We start from the raw sequence: 17517 nt of genomic DNA on the forward strand, positions 1-17517 counted from the left end.
ATAATTTCTATTGCACTCTATTTTTAATTTATTCTAAGAAGAACAAAAGAGTTAATGTGACTTTTAGTCTGCTCATTTAATTGTAAAAATGATGACTACCTACTAAAATAGTGATCCTCATTTGTAAGGAATAGAGAAACTCAAAATCATTAGAGAATTAGACTGGTAGACTGACTAGTAAAAAAACCTTTGTGTAATGTTTTACCTCATCAAAATTAGTAGAATTCAAGGCATTTGCTGTTCTCACTCTTTCCATCTGAACATCTTCATCTTCTCCTTCTGGTTCTTCTGGATTTTGACACACATCACTGCTTCTTGGAGAAATTCTAGAATCAAAACCATCCATTAATAATTGATTTCTGGCTTTCATTTTTGTGTCAAAAGTTGCATTCTTTAAAGCTTATGTTTGAGCAGTACGAGCAATTAACAAACCATTACAATCTCCCTTCACAACTCCCATCCCCTTACAACCTCCTTGCTTATCTTATCTAGAAATATGTCTTTTCAGTATCAGTTTTAACTTGAAACCTATTAGCTGACAAAGAATTTTTATATCATAACTCAATGGAGTAATTTTTCTGGGAACCATAGCTTTGACACCAACATGTTGACATCATTATGTTTTCATGAGGAAAATGGGCCCGAATATTTGTAATCAGGAGTTTCTAGCAAAATACAAGTTAGATGCTTGATCCCTCATTTCTTTGGAATATGTGGCATATTGACCTTTCCTCTCCATTCTACGTATGATCATAGCCAGGATATACTTATTCTAGTCTCTCTTCCCTTGAGTGCCTCCTTCATACTGATCTCAGAAGATTAAAGGTCTGCTCTCATCTTGGCAGTCTCCCATCCAACTTTCTGTAATAGCGAAAGATGAAACTGATGTGGTACGGGAGATACAGAGGGAGTAAGATGCTTATGGTTGCTCTTATTTGTATGGTGCCAAAAATAGTCTCAGCTTTTAAGTCCCATTAATAACCAAACCGGTCTGTCATCCACCGGCTGGGATGCTCACTACCAGGAAAAGAACACAGCTATTGCTGTCCTTGGCCAGTGGATCATTCTGTTCCTTCCTCCTGGATGGACAGCATTTCTCCCACTGGCATTATACTGTTTGTTAGGTGGGACCGGCCACATTTAACTTTCCCCAGTGCTCCACTGTGGACAGTGGCAGACAGAGCCTTAATACTCCATGCTTCAGGTCTGTTTCTTCCATTAGATCATAACCTTCTTGGGTTTAGGTATCTGGATCTGCATTATTTGTATGCGTCCATGGTTCCTACTCCAGCCTATCCTAGCACACGGCACCTCTTTGTTAATGAATTGATTTATGCATGAAAAATATTTTACGATATTGATCAACAAAATAAAAATCTGATTTGTTTTTTCCAACCTAAAGAAAGGATCCTTTCTCATTGATTTCTTTCCAAACTTCCATTCCAGACATCGAAGAATAAAAAGAAAAATGATAAAATGAAGGAAAGGCTAGGAATAAAGAGAGACACATGATTAGAAACATAAAAAGATAATTGTTCAATATCAGAGATGTGCTATAAATAACTGAACTTCTACAAAAATGCATTCAGTGAAATAATTACAAATTTCTAATAACCTATCTAGCAAATTGTGAAACTATCAAGTTCATTTTCAATCTTTTTTATAGAAACATAGGAAACAACTATACTTATGTGATATCATTACTTTCTCATCTTCTCTAACAGTTGTACAGTGTCCTTAAAATTTGGAAGGCACATTAGCTAGCCAGTTGATCTTTGTAAAAATAATTCTTCCAGATTTTACAAGCATTATATCTCCTTGGGCTATAGATATCTATATCTTTACCTTAATAAAAATGTTTCACAGTGTGTACAGGAATGAAAATTATTAAAATTAGTAAAAAGCGATAATTTTAAAAGAAGAGTGTGTTCTTACAATTAGGAATACCAGAAATGGCTGTACATCCATTCGTTCTTCAGAAAAGAGAGAAGAAAAGAGAAGCTGCAAAAGAAAAGACAATTGCTAAACTGGGAGATTTTTGTTTCCTGAAATTTGTCCACATATATGTGAATTGGCCCTAAACAGCCCTGCTAACATTTGACCATGAATATCACGTTAAGTGCCCTTTCTAAAGTGTAAAGCAAGGGGCTATCTTCTTTCCTCCCAAGGTCTATGAACTTTCGTTTGAAGCAATAGGATTTATCAATTACTAATCACATGGCAAGAGAATCCTGGAGATCCGTGCTAACCTCCCCAAACAGTGAGAGACAGTGTTCATTCTTCTCACACAGAACTTCACACACCTTCCTGTGCCTATTGTTTCTCTTTGTGAGGCCCCCTTCTCTACCTTTCCCCTTCCCATAGATACCTCTTCACTCATGTACTGTAACTTCCTTTTGCAGAACTATAGGTATCAGTCAGCCAGAAAAAAGGACTTTGCTTATATTGGGTGCTTCCTTAGAACTCTGAAATCCCAAAGATTATGGACATTTCATTTACTTCCTTCTAAAGCCGAGCATATCAAGGAGGAAATAAGTCCCCACATGAGTGTAAGGACTACTCTATTTCCCACCACCGCTTAAACCCTTCCTCCCCATATATTAAGCAGGACCAGATTTTCCATTACCAGTCAGCTGGAACATATTGTCTTATCTGGGAGAAGATCAATTGTATTCCATGAGGTAGAAATGTTTGAACCCCATGCACTTTAAACATGTTGTTGTAGACCTTCAACACTGGGCAAAGTTTCACAGTTGGTCATCAGTTTCAGGGGACTGGGACAGACTGTGTCATTACTTACATGAGAAGATAAGAACAAACAGCCAATCATTGTGGCAGGTGGTATTAAAAAAGTGAAGATAAATGGAATATCACTTTCAAAGACATTGAACGCAAATCCAGCCACAGAGAATACAGTGATCTAAAAAAAAAGCAAATATGAAGGTTAATCACCCTGAATTTCAATGTAAGTTCCAAATCGAGAGGCTCATCTTGAAGATATTAGTAATTTCAACTTCAATCTTGCTAACCAAGCTGAAATCAGTATATCTCCATTAACAGTTTATTTTAGTGACTTAGCCAAATTCCTTTGGCCTAGAATTTCACAAATGAGATATCACTTGATAAATATAGGATGTGATATGTAGAATTTCTTTCTGGTTTTTTTTTGTGTGTGTGTGATGGAGTCTTGCTCTGTTGCCCAGGTAGAAGTGCAGTAGTGTGATCATGGCTCACTGCAGCTTCAAACTCCTGGGCTCAAGTGATCTTCCTCCCTCAGACTCCCAGAGAGCTGGTACTACAGGTGCAAGCCAACACACCCAGCTAATATTTTTGTATTTTTAGTAGGGATGGGGTTTCACCATGTTGCTCAGGCTGGTCTGGAACTCTTGGGCTCAAGTGATCCACTGACCTAGGCCTTCCAAAGTGCTAGGGTTACAGGTATAAGACACACCCAGCACCCATACATATGATATTTTAATTAAAGTAGATAAACTTTAAAAAATAAAAGTAGATGAGTAACAATCTAAGAAAAAAATTGAAATTGATATCTAACAGGAATAAAACAACAAAAATAAAAGGTAAGACTTTTGGTAACTATACCAATGGGGAAATAAAAGTATTTAACAACATGGAATGGCTTAAGCAGAAGTACTAAAATAGAAAATTTAGGGATAACAGGAAGTGATAGGTACACTCGAAGCCCTGATATTTTACCTTCTAATACACTGCAATGACTACTTAAAAGTTTTTGTACTTTTAATTTCTCTGCGTGCAAACCATCACCTTTATGGCTATCAAAGTATTCTTCCTGCAAGTTTATCTCTAATCCTATTTGTGTTCTGCACTATGAGCTTTTAAATTCTTCAGCACATCATTTAAGGGCAGCCAAGATTTTACTTTTTGCCATAACCAGGACCATGGCCATTGTGCATCTTGTTTTTAGTCTATATTTAGGCGAGATTATTACCAGTTCCTAGGATCAGCATGGGCTTTTCCTCTGCTGGGTTTCTGTTCATTATTTCTATTTGTGCCTCATACTTCTCTCAGCTGAAATTTTACTCTTTTTCAGATTTCACCTTTTAAACAAAATCTCTACTTTCATTTTCATAAATGAATCTCTGTTTTTCATGGACCTCTTTATTATTCAGTTGTATAATAGACTCTTAAGATGGAAAATAACTCATGACTGTTTTAATAAGTGGTTGCTTACTCATCTGTTTATCTTTTGGGAGCTCTTTCAGGATTGAAACTGTCCGTTTAATCTCTTTCCTCCCATTATCAGTCTTAACTTGGACACACTGCAGAAGTCAACAATTATTTATTGAATTAATAATTTACTTTTTGGCATCCTGAAATCATAGGAAATTAGAATAGATACTCTTAAATTATACACATTTTCCTCCTAATTTAGACAAAAGAAGGGAGGCTTTATGGAATTAATTCTCATTAGGGAGTTTGGTGAAGCAATTTCTAGTTTTAACCATGCCAGTAACTGATTTTGTACTCTTGTGTTTATTATAGACAATAATATCATCATCCTACAGAGGGCAAAATTTAAAGGATTAGCTCAGAATTGTATATTAAATATATACAGTATACATCCACAATAAACATACTTACAACATAGAAACAAAATGACCAAATGCCACTATTTTTTCTCCCCTTGTGAAAGATGAAGGAGATCACGTATGTCATGAAGATAAGGGAAAAGGAATAACCGACAGCACATGGGATCTAAAATCAACAGGAATGTGAAGCTTAGTTAAATACAAATGCAATCAAGGAAAACATTTGGGATTCAAAACATTGTCATAGCCCAGGATTTTATAATTCTTTAATTTATGACCATATAAATATTGATAGAAATATTTCAAATTTTCAAATTAAATCACACAATGATTTTGTGAATATTGTCACTTACTTGAATATTGTCACTTACTTGAATAATATGAATTATTGTAAGTAGCATGTCTTCGAGGTTTGAAATGTAGCTCATTAAATATATAAAAACGAAGACCAAGAAGTACAGGGAAACATCCACCAGCGCCTGCCCAAACCAGTAAGCAGAAGGGGAGAGTCCCGAAATCCGTAGCTGGGACCGAGCTCTGTTCTAATTAGCAGACAGCAAAGATACAGAGTTTGTGGCTTAAGAAAATGTGGATTATGCAAGGAACTATTCAAGCAAAATCTTTATTTGTAACAATTCTAGATTATGTCTACAAATGTAATCTGGACTAAGGGATGTGGATAGTTACAAACATAAATAACCAGTCTGCTGCTTTAATGAACTACACTGATGTTCATCACACACCTGGTAGAAATATGTAAAAGAAGACCTTAGAATAATCAAAGCATTGAACACTGCAGCAAACAAAATAGTGATTTAATGCCTTACAGGGGGATAGGGGTGAATGGGATGGACAGCTTATTCCCTTAAACAACTACATTCTCATCACAGTGATTTCTCTCTCTCTTTTCTCTCCTTCACACACACACACACACGCACACACACACACATAATTGCTTTATCCTTTAATTGGAATAAAAGAAATTGGGTTGTTCTGCCATAGTCCACATTCAAATATTTATCACTCATTCAAATATTTGTGTGTATCTACATAAATATAAATACATTTATAAATGTAAATGTATTTTACATTATTTGTCATTCTCTAAATAAACATACTAAATTACATATTTTAAAACTACTTATGAAGTGATGTGGTTTTCAGTATAATCAATAGGTTTATACATGAAACTATTCTAACAGTTGTGAATTTTTTTCTTTTAAAAAATACTTAAATTCATTTGTTGATGGGCTTTGATGAGCTAAATGATGCTCCTGCCTGAGACATAATTTGACCTAAAGATTCATATCAGAGCCTGCCTACATCAGACACAGGTCTATGCCGGTAGTTGAACTGGTAAAGAATTGATGATTGACTCAACACATGAGTGGAGGCAAGAGAAGAATTAAGGATGATTTTGGGATCTTTGGGAAATGACTGAGCATGTGGTGCTGCTATTTATGGAGAAAGTAGTGAGGTGGGGGAATACATTCAAGTAGCTCTACATTCCGTTCTGTTTTGGAAGCATGAAACTTGAGACATCTGTGTTGCCTACAGTGGAAATGCTGAGAACAGAGTTTGTATCAACATTGGAGGTCAAATTAGATACAATTAGAGATCTGGGGTAGAGTCAGATCTGGGAGTGACCAGCTGGTAGAGGGGATTCGAAGCCATAGAGCTAGATGGGTTTGCCTAGGACAGAATGGCATCTAACATGAGAAGACAGCCAAGGGCCAATATCTGAGGATTTCCGAAATTAAGAGATTACATATAGGAATGAGAATCTCCAAAGAAGACAAACAATGGACAGTCTTAGGATAAACATGGTGAAACTACGGCATCACAGAAGCCAAAGAAAGAGTTCATGTTTCCTATGGAGGAAGTTTTAAAGTTTGGATTAACACCAGAATGACTTATAGTTACATCGTACTAGTAAATAGAATTTCTTGAGATTCCTGCATATTCCACATGAAAAGGGAACATTACGTAAATCTTATGCTCTTTTTGTGGGCACTAGAGAGACAGAGAAAACGAAACAGATGAAGATGACACAGTGAAGATGCTTACACAAGTTTTCATAGATTTTTTTCATGAAGTCACAAAAATGGGAGTTGGCCTGGGTTGATTAATCATATAAATTCACCGCCTATGATTGGCACTCAAAATCTGGCTCCACTGCAGAACTACTGAATCAGAATCATCTTTTAAACAAGATGCTCAGGTAATTTGTGAACGCATTATAGATTCATTTGGATTAATGAGTGTCTGTAAATAAACATTTGTAAGTTGTCAGTTCAATATTGAAATTTTCTCTTATCTTTTCAAGTTCTCGCATTTCCAAAAATATCATTTCCATTTATTTCAACAATCTCTTTTTAATTTTGGGGGTATAATTCTCAAACAAGAAAAAGTACCCATATTAAGTATATAGTTGAATGAGGTCTGATGAATGCATATGTTTCTGTACCACCATCATAGGCAAGGTATAGAACAACCCCTGAAGTTTCCCATGATCCTTTGCAGTCAATAGCCTTTACCACTGGTTACAGGTGACCCCCCACACCCCGAGCCTGCCTTCTGTCACTACAGATTAATTTTACTTTTCTAAGAATTTTATATAAAGTAAATCATCCTAATTAAAAGTACCTAATTATTTGTGGTTATTGTTCCCTCAGTGTAATGGTTCTGAGACTCACCTGTGTTGGTGCATTTATTAGTTGTTCCTTCTGTTATAGTGCTGAATAGTATTCCATTGTATGGCTATATCAGAATTTGTTTGTCAGTTCACTGCTTGGGGGACACTTGGGTCTTTTCGAGTTGTTGGCTGTTATGACTAATGCTGTTCAGAACGTTAATGCTCAAGTGTTTATGTGGAAAGATGTTTTCTCTTCTTTTGAGTAAATACTTAGGAGAAGAATTGCTAGGTCATAAGAATAAGTATATTTTTAACTTTATAAGAAACAGCCAAATTATTTTGCAAAGTGATTGTACAATTTACAGTCCCACCCACAGTGCATGAGAGGTCCGGTTTCTCCACATCTTCATAAACTCTTGACATTGTTGGTCATTCTAACATTATTAGTTTTATTGAGTGTGTAGAGCTATCTCATTGAGGCTATTTTCCTGATTACTCGTGACATTAACCATCTTTTCATGGGAATATTTTCCATCTGTACATCTTCTTTGGTAAAGTATATACACAAATACTTTGTCCATTTAAAAAATCAGGCTATCCTCTATTACAGAGGAATGAGAGTTCTTTACATATTCTTGATACAAATCTTTGTCACATATATAAGTATTGTGAATATTTTTCTCCCAGGCCGTGGTTTGCCTTTTATTTTATTTTATTTTTAAATTAATTAATTAATTAATTAATTTTTTGAGATGGAGTCTCGGTCTGTTGCCCAGGCTGGAGTGCAGTGGCACAATCTCAGCTCACTGCAACCTCCGCATCCCAGGTTCAAGCGATTCTCCTGCCTCGGCCTCCTGAGTAGCTGGGATCACAGGCATGCACCACCACACCTGGCTAATTTTTGTATTTTTAGTAGAGACGGGTTTTCGCCATGTCGGCCAGGTTGATGTCAAACTCCTGACCTCAGGTGATCTGCCCACCTCGGCTTCCCAAAGTGCTGAGATTACAGGCGTGAGCCACCAAGCTCAGCTGCCTTTTATTATTTATTGGTGTTTTACAAAGAGCAGAAGCTTTTAACTTTGATGAAGTTCAAGTTATTTTTTTTAAAATGCTGCTTCTTCCCTATCTGAAAAATATTGCCTATCACAAGATCTGTGATTCATTTCAAATTAATTTTGTGCATGGTGTCACGGATGTGAAGAACATTTTTTTTTTCTTTTATTCAGAATGATATCAAATTGTTCCACCACAGTTTGCTGAAAAGTCTAATCTTACCCCCATTTAAGTTATTTGGTAATTTTATTGAAAATCAATTGATATATGTGTGGGCTTATTTCTGAAATGTCTATTTCATTTAAAATATCTACATAATTATTCTTAATTAATACAACACATTCTTAATTACTACAAGTTTGTAGTGAGCCTTGAAATCAGAAACATATTTTCCAGCTTTGCTTTTTTTTCAAAGTTGGTTTGTCTATTCTAGTTTGTTGGCATATCCAGATAAAGTTCAGAATAATTCTCTATTACCTATTTATCTGTATATTTCAACTTATAAAACTTTCTTTTATTTTTATACCTTAGAATTTATGTCTGAATTGGCTGCTCAGTTAAGCATGTATAAAAATTCTTATGAAAAATCCTGTAAAATTACCTTCTGCTTCTGACTATGCCAAATAATGGAAGTTGCAATTACTCATTATTACCTTATAATCATCAATGCTGCTCATGGCAATGTAAGGTGGGCAACTCGATGTTAAAACCAGCCAGAACATGATATATGCCAGAAATGCGATTGGATTGTCCTGTCCATTCTGAAAAATTCAAAGAATACAATGAACTGAATGAAGAAATTTAAAGTTCATTTTCTGGAATACAGTTTTAAAATTTTAGATTAAGTTTACATAATTCTGCCTTAGGTCCCTTTTGAAGATTCCCAGACTCTTTCATTATCCTTCCAGTTTTGACACTTAACTTTTGGCTTTATACTCAAATTTACAGATAAGTGACTGAAGAAAATGAATGCACTGATAACATCTGGAAAACAATAAGAGCAAGATTTTTCTCTTTTCTTGCCTTATGATTCTAAAATGTGTTTTGGTGCTAAATAATAAATTATAATTCACAGTTGACACATTCAATTTCTTAGCTGATCTTTATCTCAAATGTGGCAGCTTGACTCAAAAAATATCTGACATTTTATGGCTACAGTGATAATAAGCTAGTTTTTTAGGTATGAGACCTGATAAATATTGGTTAAAGATGCAAAAGTAGAGATGAAAAACTAGAAGGGAGAGCAAAAACACCAAGAAAACCTTTGCCCTAGTTCCATCTGTTGTTGCTTCTGTTTGTAACAATCTTTAAGGATAAAAGACCACAAACTCTCTTGAAAGCCAGTCCCATGTTATTTTCATGATTCACATAGTTGCTTCTTTGATTAAACACATCACTGAAGAAAGTTCTAATCAGAGTCTGGTGGTCTTCAGCTTGGTCACCAGAAAGACACTTGCTAACCATAGATGATAAGATTACAGCCTGTTGTCTGGTTGCTTCCAGAACGTCCTGAGTACTGGGTAGGTTTAATACTTGGTGGCTTAACTACTTAGTATATATACACAAATGGTATATATACAAATATACACATACTTTGTCCATTTAAAAAATTAGGTTGTCCTCTATTACAGAGGAATGAGAGTTCTTTACATATTCTTGATACAAATTTGTCACATATGTAAGTATTGTGAATATTTTTCTCCCAGCCTGTGATTTGCCTTTTATTTTATTTTTAAATTAGTTAATTAATTTATTTTTTGAGATGGAGTCTCGGTCTGTTGCCCAGGCTGGAGTGCAGTGGCACAATCTCAGCTCACTGAAACCTCCGCATCCCAGGTTCAAGCGATTCTTGAACTCTGGGCAGGATAGAAGCAAGTTCTGAAACTCTGGGAAACTCTGACTTTGGGGGCAATGAACAGGTAAAGCAGAATAGAGAATAAAATGAGTTGCTGGGGATATTGGTTAAAGTGACTATATCAGGCACATAAATACAAAGTCAGCTGAGCTGGTTGGTATCTAATTAACTCTAGTTGAACAGGATACCTTGATAGACAGAAGTCTGAGGCAATTTGCCCAATTATTGTATACTGCTCTCAGAAACCAGAAAATTGAAAGATGTTAAAAATACATGATCTTTGTGTTCAAAGAACTCTCTGAAAGGGAGAAATGTATGTATACAATAACTAAAAATGAATCATTACGAACTGTGATAGTTATTCTGGTTCTAAACTTAAAGGGCTGTATACATTTCGATTACTTGGACCTTTTTTAAAAAATAGATTCCCTCCTCTCACCATGCCCATGAGGAAAAGTGGTTTGATTGGTTTGAAGTAGGCCAGGGGAATTAATATTTTTGACAGGAATCTGCAGTAATTCTAATGTAGACAGTCTGCAATTCTAGCCTGAACTTTGTCATGAATTTCTTTTGTAAAATTTCTAAAAATAATAATGAAGCTCCTTCCTTCCTTTATTCTTTCCTTCATTCTTTCCTTCCTTCCTTCATTCATTCCTTCCTTCCTTCCTTCCTTCCTTCATTTATTCTTTCCTTTCTTTCTCCTTTGTTTCATTTATTCACTATTCTTGTGCTGGTCACAGTGCTGTATGATTTCATTTTTATTGCTTCATATTCTCTTTGAAAAATGTTTTGTTCGTTTTATTTTACTTTAAACAAATTGAAGCTCTGAAAAGGCATTGATTTTCCAAAGTCACAGAACTAGAATGAGTCCAAATGTTAATTTATTATGCAGTGGTTTACTCAATAAAAACAAGATTCCAGCCCTTAAAAGGGTGATCTGGGAGATTCCTGTTAGAGGAAAGTCAGGAATTGTACGATTATATATACTTACCTCCAAAAATGTACTTCTTTCAGTTTGGATATGTACTGATGGTTTAACCATTCCAAGTAGCCCATTACTAACAATGTCCATAAGAACTGGGAAGCAATTCAATCTTTTGGCATTGCATGCTAATGAAAAGCTGTAATTCTAAAATATAACAAGTAAGGATATAAGTTCTCAAATATCTTCATTTTGTTCTCTAAAAAAGTCAAAATTTGACATTTAAGAGGTTATACTTTTCTTGTGGTGTCAAATAATCAAAGTAAAAAGCCAAACACTGTGTAAGTAAAATCAAACACTGTATAAGTAAATCAAAACATGTATATAGTAGAACTAAATCATGTAACTGATATTTAGGACACCAGATGTCTTGCTTGAGGTTAGCATCATATGTTCAGTGTTTATTGTTTAAGGACAAAACAGAAGTTTTGGAATACATGTATTATAAAATCTTTGAGGGGAAACAAGAAATTTTTGAACTTACACATGGTCTTGATAGTAGGTATTGTAGAGTAGGTATTTTGCTAATAGTTTGTGCCAGTAGACAATGATGGATATATGAATTATTTATGCCAGTGAATACAATTCACTAAGTAATAAATGAAAACAGTATTTGCTTTCCATTTTTATTTCTTGAGTTGAAGGCCTGAGTATATTGATATTATGTTAGCTTTTCACATTTTTCAGAAAGATTATTAGAGACCTGCATACCTTTTCACTACCACACACTGTGATGGCTCCATTATAAGATGGGTCATCTGTGCCATTTCTAGTTCCAAATGCATCCACTTCTAAAGCTATGTTCTGGTGCTCCACAGAATGTATGAAGTCATCAATGCTTGCCCCTAAGGTGTAGTTAAAGATATTAGGTATCACAAAACTAAAAAAATTAATGTCAAGTTGTGTAGTCAAATTACAATTAATGTCATTATGTGATGCAGTAATATGGACCGTCAGGATATTTTCTACATAAAATGCTTGTTAATGTGAATTAAAATATCTATTTATTTCTCATGGAATTCCTTTATGATATTTTTATTTGCTTATGATTATTATTAATGTGAAAGATTTTTTTAGTTCCAAATGTCTTTCAAAATAGATTTCTTTCTAGACTCTTGCAATGAATGGCCATAACCAATAAGGCTTTAATGATACAGAAAACTTCTATTGATTAACCACCAAGTTTGCTAAAAGTCATTTTACTACTGCTAGATTATTAATTAATTTTCAAAATTTTCTTGATACGGGAAGACAACATGTAGACTAGCAATGTGAGGAGCTCTGTAGACCTTCTCCCCGGAAAACCAGTAACATAAAAATTCCTAAAAAACCAACAAATTAAATTTTTTTGAAATTGTTCTAAGAGCATACAGAACATGATGACACACTTATTTAATAAAATTTATTAAATCTCAGTAAGAGCACTGAGAAATTGTGGCATTTGAGCCACAGCCTGATCCCTCCACTCCCCACTTGCTTCTCAGATCTGTGTAACAGAAGCTTCACTCTGAAAGGGTGTCAGCAAGCACGCAGGGATCCTTCTTCCCCAAGTCCAGTTCAGGGCTATAGTATCTTCATGGGAGGGGCTTCCCATCAACTTTTCTCATTTCCCCACATCTATGTTGCAGAAGATCAATACCAGGCAAGAGGGGCTAAGAGATCTGGAGTTCTCTTCCTCCACCCATTCCCTGATCCTAAGGTGGAAGCTCTACCCTAGGAATAAGAGACCAAAAACACCGGGACACAATCATCTTTGTGCCATCTCACGTGTAGGACAGAGTTTCCATTATAGGAGAGGCAAGCTGAGAAGACCAGAGGCCACTATCCCTGCCAAGTACCCTGCTCATAAATCAGGGGCTCCACACCAAGAGAATCAGGCATGATCCATGCTTCCAGTTCTGAAGCAATGGTGAGATTCTTGTTTCAGGGGCAGCGGCAAGCCATAAGAACAGTACGTGCTGAAACTCTCCCTGAAGAAACTGACTTTAGTTGGAACAGAGTTTGGGGAAGTTCAGGCCTAAGAGTGCACTAAAAACTGTCAAGATTTTGTTGGTAAGCAATTGACAGGAGATTGCAATTTACTCGGTTAAACCGTACACCAGCTAAAAGTTTACTAGAGAGAGCAGCAAAACAGAGAGTTAAGAAGAGCCCTTCTGTGGAGAGGACAAACCTCAATAACTGGCCTAGAAGACTTTTCCTACAAACAAGACCATATTTATAGTAATGCTCCCTTATCCATGGTTTCACTTTCTGCAGTTTTAGTTACTTTTAGTCCACTGCAGCTCTAAAATACAACATGAAAAATTCCAGAAGTAAACATTGTGTAAGTTTTAAATTGCATGGCATTCTGATCAGATGGATGAAATCTCATATCGTCCACTCTGCCCTGTGGAGGATATGAATCAGCCCCTTGTCTTGTGTGTCCACACTGCATATGCTACCTACTCATTAGTCACTTAGTAGCCACTTCTGTTATCAGACTGACTGTCAAGACATCACAGTGCTTGTGTTCAATTAACCCTTATTTTACTTAATAGTGACCCCAAAGCACAAGAGGAGTAATGCTGGCAATTTGAATATGTCAAAGAGAAGCCGTATATTGCTTCCTTTAAGTGGAAAGGTGAAAGTTGTTGACTTAATAAGGAAAGGAAAAATATTGTATGCTGAGTCTGTTAAGATATACTCTGAGAGCAAATCTCTTCTGTAAATAGTGAAGAAGAAAAAAGAAACTCATACTAGTCTTGCTGTTGCACCTCAGACTGTAAAAGTTATAGCCACAGTGCATGATAAGTGCTTAGTTAAGATGGAAAAGGCAATACATTTGTGGATAAAAAACCTGAACAGAAACGTGTTCTCATGGATGACCATTAGGTTTGCTACTATCTATGGCTTCAGACATCTGCTGGGGATCTTGTAATGTTTCAGATGAGTGGGAATTACTGTAATTGGATCAAACTGTGGAGCAATTTATGCACGTGGGCATTTTTGAAAACAATAGGCCAATCAGCTTGCTACTGGTGGTGACTAATAACTGAATGTTATACCAGTGGAGTTAGCCAGTTTAATGGAGAGATCAGGGAAAGAGACAAAGAAAGGTCTGCTAAATCTATTGCCATCTCAGGGGAACAATGCACATGGCCAAAGTTATGCCTCTGAAGAACAGCATCAGAGTTGTATAAAGTAAGGGAAATGAGCAAACAATAATAACAAGCTTCAAGACAAGTTGGCGATCATTATCCAAAGTTGTTACAATGTATGACTTTAAATGTCCAGTTTTCAACCAAAATTATGAGACATGCTAAAAAATAAGAAAGTGTCACCCTTATACAGGAAAATGGTAGGCAACAAGAACAGCTTTTGGAAGACTGAGATAGCAAACTTGAAAAACAAAGACTTCAAGGCAGGTATTGTAAGTATGCTCAAAGAACTAAAAGAAAGCAAGTTTAGAGAAGTGAAGAAAGGTGTGATGACAATGTCTCATCAAATAGACTATACCAATAAAAAGTTTTTTAAATAATAAAGAACCAAATAGAAATTCTGGAGTTGAAAGTACAATAATTGAAATGAAAAATTCACAGAAGGAACTCAACAGTAGATTTGAATGATCAGCAGAATTACAGCAAACCTGTAAACTACAGACATGAAGACAGATTAAATGGGAAATTATGCAATCTGAAGAACAACAACAAAAGAAAACAGAACCTCAGAAAAATGTGGGACATTATTAATCACACTATTTCATATGCAGTGGAAGTACCATAGGGAGAGGAGAGAGATAAAGGAAGAGAAAAACAACCACTGAAGAAATAATGACTGAAAACTTACAAAATTTGATTAAAAACTTTATACATCCAAGAAGTTCCACCAACTCCAAGTAGGATATATGCAAAAAGATCCAAATCCAGGCACATTAGAGTAAAAATGGTGAAGACAAAGGCAAAGAAAATATTTCCTTAATGATGTATCAGGAAACACCAATAAGAACCCAGCTGATTTCTCATCAGAAACAAAGGAAGCCAGAACACAGTAAAATGACATATTCAAAGTGCTGAAAAAAAAATTCAGCAAAACTAGCTTTCAAAGATGAAGGTGGTAATAGGTATGATGTATACTGTTTGAGTGATGGTTACACTAAAAGCCCAGACTTCACCACTACACAATATATCCATGTAGCAAAACCACACTTTTATCCTCTAAATCTCTAAAAATAAAAATAATAAAGAATAAAAAATGGTGAAGGTATAACTTTTTTTCCTAGATAAACAAAAATGAGGAATTTGTTACTAGCAGACTTGCCTTATAAGAAATACCTAAAACTGAAAGCAAATAACCCCAGATGGCAATTTGAATCCAAGTGAAAACGCCAAAGAGGATCAGCAAACACAACTATGTACTTATAATCGGTAGTACAAATGCATATTTCCCTCTTGTATTAACTCATTTTAAAAGCAATTGTATAATGCAGTATCATATAATTTTATTGTTGAGGCTGTAAAACATAGACATGTGAAATATTTGAAAACAATGGCACAAAGGAGGCAGGTGGAAGCCTAGCTGTACTGGAGTAAGGACATCACATAGGATGATAATATGAATTCACAGGAACAAATGAAGAGAACCAGAAACGGTAAATAAACTTAATTTCAATGAGCTACAGACTCTTTCGTCTTATATAGCTGTATTCACTCTTCCCTGTTTTGATGTTATTATTACACATATTATTACACATCTAAATGTTTTAAAACCAGCAATACATTGGTACTATTATTACTCGATATGATTTCATATCTTTTAAAGAAGCTGAGAGAAGGACAGCAAGTACGTATTTGTAGACTTTGTTACATTAATCTTAAATTTGTGTAAACTTTAAGTAGGTAAAAATAAGATGTATATTCTAGGCCCCAAAACAACCCCAAGAACATAATTCAAAAATATAATAAAAAATCATTAAAAGAATTAAATCATTAAACTAGAAAATACTCAGTGCCAAAGAAAACAGTAAAGAAGAAATAGAGGAACAAAAAAGACATGAGACTTTCAGAAAACAAACAATAAACTGGCAGATATAAATCCTACATTATTAGTAAAAATATGGTTTGTGAATAAAATAATACACACAAAAGGCATAGATTGTTAGGTTGTATTTAAAAACACTATCCAACTATATACTGCTTATAGGAGACACATATTAAATTACATTTACAGGAGACACATATTAAATTTCATTGAAACAAATAGATTGAAAGCAGAAGGTGGAACAAAAATACATCATGCAAGACAAGACCGTGGGAAAACTGGAGTGGCTCTTCTAATATTGGACAAAATAGATGAAAACAAAAAATGTTACTAGAAATAATAAGAGACATTTTCTAATGATACAAGGGTCAAAACAAGGTCAAAACAGCAGGAAGTTATAACATTTATAAACATATATGCACTTAACAGAGACTCAAAATACAAAATAGCACTGAAGAGTGAAATATACAAATTTTCACTCACAACAGCAGAAAGCATATTCTTCTCAAGTGCACAAGGAACATTCTCCAAGATGAGCTAAAGGCAAGGACATCAAACAAGCCTCAATACTTTGAAAAAAGTTGAAATTTTATAAACTATGATCTCTGACCACAGGGGAAGAATTCAAACTTCAACAACAAAATCTTAGAAAATCACAAATCTTTGGAAACGAATCTTCTCCTAAATAACCAATGAGTCAGAAAAGAAATCACAAAGGAAATTAGAAAATATTTTGAGAGAAATGAAAATTAAAACATGATATACTGAAACTTATGCTATGCAGCGAAAGCATAGCTTAGAGGGAAGTTTATAGCTGTAAACACCTATGTTAAATAAAAGAAGAAAAATCTCAAATCAGTAAGTGAAACTTCTATGTTAAGACACTGAAAAAGAGAGGAACAAGCTAAGCACAAGGCAAACAGAAAGAAATGAAACCAAGAATATTGGTTTGGAAATGAGTGACATAGACAATAGAAAAACAATAGAGACAATTAAGCTAGAAGTTGGTTCTTTGAAAGCATCAACAAAATTGATGAACCCTTAGCTAGGATGACCAAGAAAGAGTAAAACAACATGAAAATTACTAAGATCAGGAACAAAAAGAGGGTATGAATACCAATCTTATAGATTAAAAGATAGCTACACTGGTACATTTCTACCTAATAAAGAAGAATTGTCAATCCTTCACAAGGTCTCAAAAAGAAAAAAAAATAGACGAAGTGCAGGGAACATTTGCCAACTAATTATACGCAGCAAATATTACCCTGATATCTAAAGACATTAGCATAAAATAAAACTACAGACCAATATCCCTTATGAATAGAGGTGGAAAACGTTATCAACAAAACCCTAGAAAACCAAATCCAGGAGAAAATGGAAAGGATTATACACCACGACCAAGTAGAAT

General features: G+C 35.0%; 1 protein-coding gene across 2 annotated transcripts in view; it reads right to left on the reverse strand.

Annotated features, from left to right (window-relative positions):
• Window positions 1–17517, reverse strand: part of ABCA8 (ATP binding cassette subfamily A member 8) — an 85416-nt gene that overhangs the window by 11027 nt on the left and 56872 nt on the right. For both annotated transcript variants that reach the window (XM_077972601.1, XM_015120199.3), the window contains exons 21-29: window positions 11805–11938; window positions 11103–11240; window positions 8910–9017; window positions 4940–5110; window positions 4621–4734; window positions 2801–2920; window positions 1936–2001; window positions 1397–1488; window positions 206–326 (exon numbers count right to left, since the gene is read on the reverse strand). In XM_077972601.1, the coding sequence (XP_077828727.1) occupies window positions 206–326; window positions 1397–1488; window positions 1936–2001; window positions 2801–2920; window positions 4621–4734; window positions 4940–5110; window positions 8910–9017; window positions 11103–11240; window positions 11805–11938 (1064 nt within the window). The remainder of the gene's footprint in view (window positions 1–205; window positions 327–1396; window positions 1489–1935; window positions 2002–2800; window positions 2921–4620; window positions 4735–4939; window positions 5111–8909; window positions 9018–11102; window positions 11241–11804; window positions 11939–17517) is intronic.

Source organism: Macaca mulatta, chromosome 16, assembly GCF_049350105.2.
Source record: "Macaca mulatta isolate MMU2019108-1 chromosome 16, T2T-MMU8v2.0, whole genome shotgun sequence".
Lineage (NCBI taxonomy): Eukaryota > Metazoa > Chordata > Mammalia > Primates > Cercopithecidae > Macaca > Macaca mulatta.